The 12,214-nt window shown below is 35.3% G+C and overlaps 1 protein-coding gene across 1 annotated transcript; it reads left to right on the top strand.

Annotated features, from left to right (window-relative positions):
- Positions 1 to 261: 261 nt before the first annotated feature.
- pif1 (PIF1 5'-to-3' DNA helicase homolog (S. cerevisiae)) lies at positions 262 to 11,561 on the top strand. Its single transcript, XM_028473271.1, has 12 exons — positions 262 to 304; positions 3,072 to 3,638; positions 6,171 to 6,294; positions 6,946 to 7,071; positions 7,135 to 7,288; positions 7,943 to 8,057; positions 8,469 to 8,575; positions 9,170 to 9,309; positions 9,404 to 9,510; positions 9,611 to 9,698; positions 10,414 to 10,559; positions 11,361 to 11,561. Exons 2-12 carry the CDS (start codon positions 3,087 to 3,089, stop codon positions 11,559 to 11,561), a joined length of 1,860 nt encoding a protein of 619 aa, XP_028329072.1. The 5' UTR covers positions 262 to 304; positions 3,072 to 3,086.
- The last annotated feature ends 653 nt before the right edge of the window (positions 11,562 to 12,214 follow it).

Genomic DNA, 12,214 nt, shown 5'->3' with positions numbered 1-12,214 from the left:
TAAAATATTTTTCCTAAAAGAAGATAAAGTTGAAAACTCTTTAGTTTTTACTGTGTGGCGTTTACTGACGTGCCCTTTTCCTGTTTATGTGACGTAACCAGTCAGGAGATCATCAATTGGTCAGTTAAGACACAGAGGGCGTGTCGTGTTCGCCCACATTGGCTGCTGTGTTAAAGGCCCTGTCCTTGATTGGCTGCCGTAGTCGCTCTGCTATTGGCTGATTCCAGGAAGCTGCAGTTTGAATGTCGGCGTGTTTCAGCTGTTTTTCATAGAAAGTAGTGATTAAAGAAACCAAGACAATCAGGTAAAAACAACGAGTTTTTAGTGCTTTATTCTGCACAATGTGATATAACAGTCAACGATTTGTTCAACTCGTATTTGAGGATCTGCTTTTTGTCCCACTTAATTTAATTTCTTTGTTGTTTTGTTCGCTTCTTGCCTTTGACTTGGGAAATATCTGTTACTGATGAGTTGTTTTGTGTTTTGTTCTGAGATGCTTTAAATATATGCTGAGATTTTTATTTGGTAAAATAAAAAAAAGAAGAAAGTTAAACTATAACTGATGATTGTGAGCACGACTTTGTGTTGATTGAATCAGGCACAGCTGCACTAAACGTGTCTGTTGTTTAGAGAGACTTTAGCTGTTTAAATGTGTCTAATGTACAGTATGTAGCAAATAATCTGTTTATTCTCACTTAATTATGCCCCATAATAAATCATTAAGACTATATAAAGTTAGTCCTCTTTGTTATAAAAACTCCGTTACTTTGGGAAGGTTTAAACTAATAAACAAGTACATTTATGTGTTTTTATTCTCTAATTAATCCCAAATTAATGTGTTAATTATGACAGAAGATGTTGATTTAGTTTTAGTTAGTCTTGACAAAACTGCAACATAGTTTTAGTTAAAATTTAGTTATTAGGACTATTTCAGTTCTCGTCTAGTTTTAGTCATGATGACATTAATAATTGACTAAAATATAAATAATGAGTTAATGTTTGAAAAAACAAAAAAAGGTTTAGTTATCATTGATCAACCTCATATTGGATGGTGTTAATGTTTGTACATTCACACACACTGATTTTATGTGATCAATGCATAACATCATATTAGTTCTGACGTGTGACGAAATCATAAATTCATTTATTAGGCAGTGAAAATACAAAAAAAATAAATATTTTTGATAGATTTTTCTAGTTATTGTCACTTTGAAACATGTAGTCAGTGAAAACTATGATGAAAATCTTTAGTCAACCAAGTAAACACTGGTTATAGGAGCATGAGATTAACTAAACTAGGTTCAACTCTACTTTATTGTGAGCAGCACTACTTTGTGTTGATTGAATCAGGCACAGCTGCATTAAACATCTGTTTAAACTAGAGTAGTACACAGCTAAAATGTGTCTATTTTATCTATCAAATAATCTCTTAACTTTACCTTAATTATATCTCATAATAAATTATTAAGTCTATTTAAAGTTGGTCCTCTTTGTTATAAAAGCTCCGTCACTTTGGGAGGAGTTTAAATTAATAAACAAGTAAATTTATGGGTTTTTATTCTTTAATTAATCTCAAAGTGAAATAATAATTTGTTGATTTTTGACAGCAAATTTTAAAATATTTGTAGTCATAATCTTTTGATTAAAATGCAACTTAGTTTTAGACAAAATGTAATCATCAAAACTAGGGTTGGGCAATATATCAAGATTCAAGATATATTCATTTTCCTATTTTGGCAATACAGAAAGTTATAATACCGATATATTTATTTGATAGCTTATTTTGTATTAAAATACTTGTTTTCGGAGTCTAAACAAGCCACACTACAGAACTCACTCGCACATGCTGTCCTTTATAGGAGGAAAAGCCAAAAGTGGCACATATTGATCAGCTGTTTGTTAATAAATGTGCCTATGCGGCATTTTTCATCATCAAATTTAACAGAGAATTTTTTTTCTGACAAGAGTTTATTGGTAAAAATATCAAGATTTATATCATATGTTGCCTTTTTGAGAAAAAATATGGAGAGATGAGTTTTGGTGCATATCGCCCATCCCTACTATTTAGTCTGTTACGGAGGTAATTAACTAGACTTAAATATATATAAATATAAAGGATAAGAGTGATTCAGTTATTGATCAACCTGTTATGGGATGGTATCAATCAATCAATCAACTATATTTGTCCCCAATAGTGCAAAGATATTAGAAGCATAAAAAACATACAAGCAACAATAAAATACATGATACATAAAAACTCACAATAAATACATAAATACAGCAAAATTTGTCAAATATTAATTGGTATTTATTGATCGATGGGTAAGATCACATGATCACACGAGTTCTGATTGGATTTAATCTATAGTTTCATTTTATCAGTCGAGGAAAATGTAAATATTTTCTGATACATTCATTTTTTATTTAAATAAAATAATAAAATAAAAAACAACTAATAATAATCGCAGTATAATAAATATATATGTAAGAAATAACAGTACTAATAATAAATTAAAATAACGATTAAGTAAATAAATCACTAATAAGATTAAATAATGATAAATAAAAAGTAAATAAATGTTTAAAGAAAAAAACTATAATAAAATAAATGATTAAAAACTAAAATAAATGATGACAATGAAAATGAAAAAATTGTGTTAATAGTACTAATAAAAAATTGATTCAAATTAAAAATAAAAAAGAGAATAAGTAATATTAATAATTGTATATTAGCCGACGGGTTAAATCTGAAATTTTGGCATAATATATTAAATGAAAAGTTATACAAAGAGCGTGAATGAAATGAGTAATAGCTGTAACATTTAATGGCCAGGCCTGGAGTTAGAATTATGTAAATGGGTTTTTTTATTCTTTAAGTTAGTCATAGAGTAGTTATTGTTACTTAAAAAATGTAGTCAATGAAAACATGATAAAAAACTGTAGTTGACAAATGAACAATTTTTAGAACAATCCTACAAAGATGGGGCATAAAATTGACCTGTGTGTCTGTCTGTCTGTCTGTCTGTCTGTCTCTGTGTCTCTCTGTGTGTGTGTGTGTGTGTGTGTGTTAGCAGAAAGCTGCAGTGATGTCTGAAGGTCAGGATGGAGCTCCTCTTCAGTGCTGCGTGACGCTGGAGCAGCTCAACAGCTGCGGTCAGGCTACTCGTAGGCATACGATACGAAAGGCCTCCGTCATCCTGGGCAGGAACGAGTTCCAGGAAATCATCCTCAGGATCCACGACGGGAAAGTTCCCCAAAGCTTCCACCTGAAAGAGTTCAAACTCTTCACTAAGTTTGTGAGAGAGGGGAAGTGCACCGTCAAACTACTTCCTGCAAACACCCAAGTGCTGCTGTCCAACTGTCCCCCAGACCAGCTCCGCCTCTTCCTCAAGACGCTGAGCATCAAACACCAGGTGTGGAGAACCAGTAAGACTCTGAGCGACAGAGAGAAGGTTAAAGCGGGGCTACCTCGGAGCTTTGAGGCCATCAGCCCTCTGCAGCACAAAGACCTCCAGAAGGTGAACGAGCTCAGAGGGAGCACCAGTGCTCCCACCAGTGGGTTAGTGGAACGCACCAATAGGACGACTGGGTCAGGACGGCAGGTCAAACGCTCCAGGAGTGACTCCAACTTCAGTCCTGTAAGTCCCACCCACAGCACTAGTCTAAAGCACATTTCAAATAGGGCTGCACGATTATGGCTAAAATGATCATCGCGATTATTTTGGTCAATATTGTCAATCACGATTATAATCACAATTATTTATCAGATTGTTTTTAATGCATTACTTTTAAACAAACAGTAGGAGTACAGTTTACAGTTTACTACTGAGCTAAATTTGAAAGATGAAAAAAATTGCTAAATATATAAAATTAGGTCTCAAAATCATTGACAAACAAGAACCTTTCTCTGCTCTGACACGCTAGGGGCGTGTCAGTTAGAGGTGCTGGAACCACGCCCCCATGCATGGGAAGGGCGCCGCCTCCGTGTATTATTAACCCTATGGGAGAGCGAAGTGTGAAAGACCAAAAAACTTAGGAAAAATCCCAAAATGCTCGGATCGGACCAAACGAGGTGTACGTCTCTAACGGGTTGAGTCAGAACTGCGCCCGCTAGAGGTGGAAAACAAAATTGCGGCGTAAAAGTGCTTATTTTATTGAAAATGTGGCATCAACGGACATGTGTTATTCCCACGAGTCCCAACACGTGGTTTGTTTTCGGCTAGGGGCCGCGGGAGTTTGTTGTGCTTCAGCAGCAGGGTCGGGTTAATGCTAATGATGGCTCTGATTTCTTGACCCGCCCATTAAATCCTTGAAACAGTTTGTGAAGCCATAGCTCCATAATTACATTATAAATGTTTGAATGACTTTTTACACGTTTTAAGGAAAACATTTATGACCAATTTAGTGTGTTTAGAAGAAAATGTCAGAATTCACTTTACACAAACTTTAAAATGGAATTGTAATTAAAAAATAAATAAAAATCAACCCAAGAATTGAAAATGTATCAAAGGCTAACTGAATAAATACTAAGAAATCTAAATAATGCCGATGATCAGGTTAATTTAATTGTGGTAACCAAAAATCGTGATCGATATTAAAATGTGATTAATTGTGCAGCCCTAATTTAAAATTCACTGAAGAACTGAAGAGATGTACAATGAAAGCTGCTGCACAGACAAAGAAGTAAATGCATGTTTGCAGGGTTGGAATATTCACAGTAAATTTGCATTGAAATTTAACCTTCAGAATTTTGGGAATATTAAAAAATATAAACGTTTCACAGGAGGTTTTTTTTTATTGGAATCAACCGGAAATTTGGAGTAATTTTAAAGAACTGTATTATATCGAAACATAAATATTAGCATCCATTCAAAATGGTACAAACAAGAAAAACACAACAAGAATTTTCAAAGTTTGACGGGAAATGATCAACATTTAAGGTTGGTTTTTATTAGAGATGTTCAATGTAGTTGGATAAATATATTTTAGCATAATCTAAAACGGTGGTTCTCAATCTTGGGGTCGTGAGACACTGGGAGGGAGTCGTCAGATGCCTTCAAGAAACTAAGAATATTTTCTGAACATTTTGAGTCATTTTTTGCTTATTTTTTTGTACCATTTTTCTGCAACTACACCGAACTTGTCATATTTTAACCTATTTTCGTCACTTTTTTGCCATATTTTTCCTCTTTTTAATGTATTTTTGCTACATTATTCCCGTTTTTGATACTCCATCACATTTCAATGCCTTTTCTGCCCAGTTTTTCCACTTGAAACAGATTTTTGGTGCTTACAGGAACCAAAACTCATATCTTGATATTTTTTCTCAAAATGGCGATATGCGATATGAATCTCGATAATTTATTCCTTAATAAAGTCTTTCCATAAAGACAATTCTGTGTTAAATTTGCTGATGAAAAATGCAACACTGGAGCATTTATTAACAAACAGCTGCTCAACACTTTTTCTCTTCTAAGGGACAGCACGTGTGAGTGAGTTCTGTAGTGTGGATTGTTATGGGGAAGATCTGGGTTAAAACGCACTCATTAATCTAACTGAGCTTTTCATGCTGTTCTGAGAAATAGCAAAAGCAGCGACTCCTGAAACAAATATTTTAATATTAAATAAAAATGTATTGATTTAGGTGATATTGTAGTTTTCTATATTGCCAAATGATAACCCTAGGTATATTTTGGAGTCACTGTGTATTTTTATTGTTTATTTTTTGTGTTTTTGTAGTAACTTTCTGTATTTTTCTTGTCCTTTTGTGTATTTTTCTCTATACCTTGTGTTTTTTTGAGTCTTTTGGTGTATTTTTGTTGCCCTTTTGTATATTTCTGACACATTTATTAACAAACAGATGCTCAATATGTGCCCTTTTTTTTTTTGGCTTTTTCTCCTGTAAAGGACAGCACGTGTGAGTGAGTTCTGTAGTGTGGATTGTTATGGTGAAGGTCTGGGTTAGAACGCACTCATAAATCCATGTAACTGAGCTTTTCATGCTGTTCTGAGAAGTAACGAAAGCAGCGAGTGTTTTAACACAACATATGCTATAAAATAAAGTATGACATCTAGACACTTTTTATTTATTTACGCTGTATTTTCATCCTCTGTTTTTTATTTATTTTTCAATCCGTATTCTTGTTTTTATTTATCTGGTGTTAATCCAGGTGAAGTCGAACCCGAGTAAGAAACCGATTCTGACTCTGTCGACGTGTAAACTGAACAAAGAACAAGCTGCTGTTCTCAGTGCGGTGCTGAGTGGGAGGAGCGTCTTCTTCACTGGTAGTGCAGGTAAAACCACCATCATCATCATCATCATCAGCAGTGTAATGTCTTAGTGCAGTGTGTTTCAACCATGAGGTCGCACACACACACACACACACACATTCAGACTCAGGAGGACCACACCTTTCTGCTGACACCTCGTTTTTTGGTTATATAATAACCATTGAATAGCGATGGCAGCCATCTTGAAAAATGGCCACCATATTGAATTTTTGAGTGGCCAACGCTTTTTTTTCTAAATAATAATCTACCAAACTGCAAACCTAGGGCTGCACGATTTAAGAAAAAATAATAATTATAGTTATTTGGATATTTGTCAGTCATTTGTTTTTTGTACAAAACGATGTGAAATATGTTTTTTAAACAAATAAAATCCTTCAAACACTAAAATCAAGTATGTTCACTTCAGCACAAAACAATCCACTTTCCTTGTGTTAGCCTGCAGGCTAGCTTTAGCATTAGCTTTGAGAGGGGCGGGGCTGAGGAGTGTGTGTCAAGCTTTATTCTTTCTTAGATGTCCTAAATTGTGGAAGTTTGTTATATTTAGCAAATAAAACGTCTGTATAATTGAAAAAAAAAATATTATCACAATCGTAATGGAGTTTTGATTAATTGCACAGCTTTATGCAAACTTATTGATTGTTCCTGGTTGATCAGGAACGGGGAAGTCCTTCCTGCTGAAGAGGATCATGGGATCTCTGCCTCCAAAGAGCACGTTCAGCACAGCCAGCACAGGAGTCGCTGCTTGTCACATCGGAGGAACCACGTTACACAGCTTTGCAGGTCAGTCAGTCAGTCACAGACGTGTCAGTCTCTTCTCTTCTGACCTGCTGTATTCATTTCCAGGTATTGGTTCAGGCTCCGCCCCCCTGGAGCAGTGCATAGCGCTGGCCCAGAGGCCCGGGGTGCTGCAGCACTGGACCAGCTGTAAACACCTCATCATAGACGAGATCTCAATGGTTGAAGCTCAGTTCTTTGATAAACTGGAGTCTGTGGCCAGGTGGGGATGTGAACTATGATCCATGTTCAGTTATAACTCAATTAAAATGATGGTGACAATTACAATTCTGTTCTTCATTACTAAAGTTCAGTTTCAATTAATCACAATAATCAAACCTGAAATAAATAACCCCATAAAACTTAACCTTCCTTTTGTTAGCTTTCTGTTAGCATCTCTAACGATAACGGGTCAGTTTGACCCAAGTTTTAAATCAAATGTAAAATACACTAAAAACAAATTAGATGAGGGGTAATATTTTATAATGGCTTGGTTTCCTTGTTAGGCTTATTAATCATTTAAAATATTGGTATTAATATTCTATACTTATGGATTTATATATTTTAAATGGTAAAAAAGATGTGACATGTAATGGGAAAACTTAATATCAAACATATTTTAATGATTATTAACTACATAGAACTGTAACATGATTCCCCAGGTTTGCATTGAATTACATTTTTAGTTTTAATTAATTGTTTTTATCTCATTTCTGTCAATTACAATTTCAAAGTCAATTTTACGATTACAACAGCAACAGATTTTTTTAAATTACAGTTGTAATCAAACTTTATTTCGGAGACATAAAATTATACTTATAATTACATCATAATTGTAATTAATTACGCAATTACAGTATTGTGTGTGTGTGTGTAGGTCAGTGAGGAGATCTACTCAACCTTTCGGAGGCATTCAGCTCATCGTATGTGGAGACTTCCTGCAGCTTCCTCCTGTTTCTAAAGGAAACGACAAAACCAGCTTCTGTTTCCAGGTCAGAAACCATCACTGTCTGCTGAGTCAGCACCAGCTGGTATTAAATGGGGGGGGGTGCCCGCGAATACCCCCCCCATGACACCGACACTGACTGTGTGGCTGTGTCCGAATAGTCCCTCCTATCTCCTTTCCTATCCACTTTTCCATAAGGAAAGGAGATAGGAAAATGCCATTTTGACAATCAGACACACTTCCACTAGATGACATAATAATCTGACGGCTGTGAAGGTTCAAAATGGAGGAACACACAAAGTTCATACAACGAATATGTTGTTTTGTTAGACATAATCTACTAATAAGTACATCTCAAAGGTTTGAGGACACGTTTGTTAAAAACTGTGGAGGATCCTTTAAAAATGTAGTTTTTATTTCTTTTCTAAATCCTATGGTTGTCTTTGTGAACTCTCAGGCCAGATGTTGGCGTAAAGTCATCCAGGTGAACATGGAGTTAATAGAAGTGAAGAGACAAACCGACCAGAGCTTCATCTCCCTCCTACAGGCTGTGAGAGTTGGAAGGTAAATGATGCACGCATGCACATAGCATGTGATCAACACAAGCCACGCCTACATCACAATTCTGACCAATTGCACAACAGACGTAGATTTGCGTCTTTATTATTCAATCAGGAAAAAAAAGTTTAATCAGAAAAAAAATAACTGAAATAAATAAATAAAAATCACTTAAATAAAAAAGAAAAAAAATACTTAAAACAATCTTTTCAATCACAGAAAAAATGTTCAAATGCAAGAAAAAAATTTGACACCGCATCGCGTATTTGGGTCATATTATGAATTGTACATTTTGTACATTTCAATCAAAACTACATTTTTTCAATCAATAAAAATTCTATCAAAGAAAAAAAAGTGTTTGAATGCAAAAAAAATTAACTCCAGAAAATTAAGTTTTAAGTTTTTTTTTTTTTTTTTTTTTTTTTAAACAATTTATAATAAAATAAAAATAAAAATTTTTTTTTAAAATAATTTAGATTTTTTTTTTTGATTGATTATTAAAGACACAAATCTACCTTCATAGACGTTCAGAAGTGTGTAGGTTATACATGTGTTCATCTGGTAGCTTCCATTTCACTTTATTTAATTTAATATGTTCAGAGTGACAGAGGAAGTGACGGCTACGCTGACTAACAGTGCCTACCATCAGATAGAGAGAGACGGGATTTTAGCCACGAGGCTGTGCACGCACAAGGACGACGTGGAGCTCACCAACGACAACAAACTGACACAGTTACCAGGTCTGAGCGAACTACACACCACATGGTCTCAGTCACAGGTTTTCTTCACTAATGACCTCTGACCTCTACCCCCCCACACCCCCCTCCCCCCCAGGGTCCATGCATGTGTTTGAGGCTCATGACAGTGACCCCGTGCTGGTGAAAACCATGGACGCTCACAGTCCAGTCAGCAGAATGATTCAGCTGAAAGTGGGAGCGCAGGTACACACACACACACACACACACACACACACTTCCTGTTTACATTGGAATGTGTATGTTTGTAACCTGTTTGTGTGTTTTGTTTCCTCTTTAATCAAAGGTGATGCTCACCAAGAACTTAGACGTTGGTCGAGGTTTGGTGAACGGAGCTCGAGGAGTCGTGGTGGCTTTTGATTCTGGAAAACAAGGTCATTTTAATTTCTTATTATTCTTTGATTAAATTACTGAAAATTAGCTCCACTAAATAGTTCTTTATGTGAATCTGCTGAACTTTATTTTACAGAAACTGTTTAGAATCAGAAAAGCTGAAAAATCACTTTATCTAATGTGTGAGAATGAAAAAAAAAACCTCTCATAACCTTTTACTGGTTATTCAACACAAAGTAAATAAATAAATACACTTTGTTTAAATTTTAGATATATATTAGTTTTTGTAGAAGCTATCAGTGATGGGCAACAAAAATGTGATAGAATAATGAGCATTAATACAGAAAATAAACCCAAGTTTAAGTCATTTTATTTGTTTTTGTTTATTTTTTGGAGTCATTTTGTGTGTTTTTAATAGTATTTTATGTCTGGAATCATTAAATGTGTGTTTTCCTGTCATTCATGTATATTTAGTTTTCTTTTTTTGTGTTTTTTTTGTTGCCATTTTGTGTATTTTTCAGTTTTATTTTAATTTTTTTTTATGTTTTTAAGTCATTTTTGTGATTTTGTTTTCTGTGTCTTTTTTGTCTTTGTGTTTTCTTTAATTACGTTGTTGTCTGTGTTTTTAAGACACTTTGTATTAGTTGTTGTTTTCTGTATTTATGTCACATTAGACTGAGGGCCGTATGTGGCCCCCGGGGGCTGCTGGGGGCCCATGTGTCTGTAGAGGGTGACGGTGTCTCCTCGTCTCCTCAGGACTCCCTCAGGTACGTTTCCTGTGCGGCGTCACCGAGCTGATGAAGCCGGAGCGTTGGGTGTTTAAATCTGCAGGAGGCGTTCATCTGAGCCGACAGCAGTTACCCCTCAAACTGGCCTGGGCCATCTCCATCCATAAGAGTCAGGTTAGCACACACAGATACACTCGTCATCTTCACGATGTAAATCCTTGTTTTGATCAGAAATAAAATAAGGTCAAAATCTACCAAAAACTGTGAAAACCACAGAAATTGGTTAAAGTTGCAAATTACAGAAATGGTAGTAAAAAGGGTTCGATATTGGAATTGTTGCTTTAAACTGGCAAATAATGGGCACGACAAATGGTGAATGTGGTTAAATTGGCAAAAATAAAAATGAAATATGGTGAAAATGTGAGTGAGAAGTGGCAGAAATGGCAAAAATGCATTAAAAGGAGCAAAAATAGGTTAAAATATAACAAGGTTAGTGTAATAAGTGAAAAAGGCTATAATAATAATAATAATAATAATAATAATAAGCAAAAATGGGCTCAAATTGTTCAATAATGGGTATGACAAATCTTGAATGTGGTAAATTGGCAAAAAATAAGCATAAAATATGGTGAGAACAGGTTAAAAGTGACAATAATGGATCAATATATGTGACATTAGGTGGAAAAGTGCTGAACATGTTTAGAAAGTGGAAAAATGTGCAGAAACGGCTTTATAATGTGATAGAGAAGTGTCAAAAATATGAGTAATGTAGAAAAATGCATTAAAATGAGCAAAAATATGACAAGAAAAAGTGATTAAAAAAATAGGTTCAAATATGGTGAGTTTGGTGTAGTTGTAAAAATTGGCTCAAATGACATCTGGCGACCCCCCCCTCCCAGTGTCTAGTGCCCCCAAGGTTGAGAACCCCTGAGATGAAGCATAGCACATAACGCGTTCCTCTGTTTGCTCGGACAGGGAATGACTCTGGACTGTGTAGAAATCTCTCTGGCTCGTGTGTTTGAAAGCGGTCAGGCGTACGTGGCTCTGTCCAGAGCTCGCTGCCTGCAGGGCCTCAGGGTCATGGACTTTGACCCCCACGTGGTACGAGCCGACCCAGACGTTCTGACCTTCTACAGGAAGCTGAGGAAAGAGCGTCTGCTCATGCAGGTGAGGTAACACACACACACACACACACACACACACACACACACACACACACACACACACACTGTGCTGGTGTGTGTGTGTGTATATGTCGTACTGCAGGGATGGGCAACTCTATCACAGCAGGGCCACAAACATGTGATTGTATTTCATCCAATGGTCACATGATTAATATTCATGTCAATATTTAGAACAACAACCAAACTGTGAACAAATTTAGATAAAATACAGAACGTGACCCCCAAAAACGCACAACATTATATAAAACAACAACACATTACAGAATGTCTCTAAAGACACACAAACTGTGAACACATTTACACAAAATAACAGGAAAATACAGGAAGTGACCCCAAAAACGCACAAATCAAATTTCCTTTATTTGTGGTTTTGATGTTCTGTCAGTTTTTAGTCATTTAGTGTGTTTTCATTATTTTTTGTGTTGTTGGTGTAAATATGTGTATTTATTTGTCATTTTCTGCATTTTTGTTGTCGATTTGTGTGTTTTTGGATCACTTTCTGTATTTTTGTCTAATTTTGTTCCATTTTATGTTGTAATATTGAGAAGATTCTTAAAGGAGAAATATAGTTTATTTTTATATATTCAACAGCAATTTTCTATGCATTTCATGTAATTTGAAGAAATACTATGTTGATATATATAC

This window comes from Gouania willdenowi, chromosome 17 (assembly GCF_900634775.1).
Source record: "Gouania willdenowi chromosome 17, fGouWil2.1, whole genome shotgun sequence".
Classification (NCBI taxonomy): domain Eukaryota; kingdom Metazoa; phylum Chordata; class Actinopteri; order Blenniiformes; family Gobiesocidae; genus Gouania; species Gouania willdenowi.
The sequence above is the reverse complement of the archived record's forward strand: the minus strand, read 5'-3'. Positions and strand labels throughout refer to the sequence as shown.

Bases quoted from the DNA above. Each gene is read 5' to 3' on its own strand.
- pif1 (XM_028473271.1), top strand. From the start codon at position 3,087: ATGTCTGAAGGTCAGGATGGAGCTCCTCTTCAGTGCTGCGTGACGCTG. The intron at 3,639-6,170 runs GTAAGTCCCACC...GTGTTAATCCAG, and splicing joins GTGACTCCAACTTCAGTCCT to GTGAAGTCGAACCCGAGTAA. The intron at 8,058-8,468 runs GTCAGAAACCAT...GTGAACTCTCAG, and splicing joins AAACCAGCTTCTGTTTCCAG to GCCAGATGTTGGCGTAAAGT.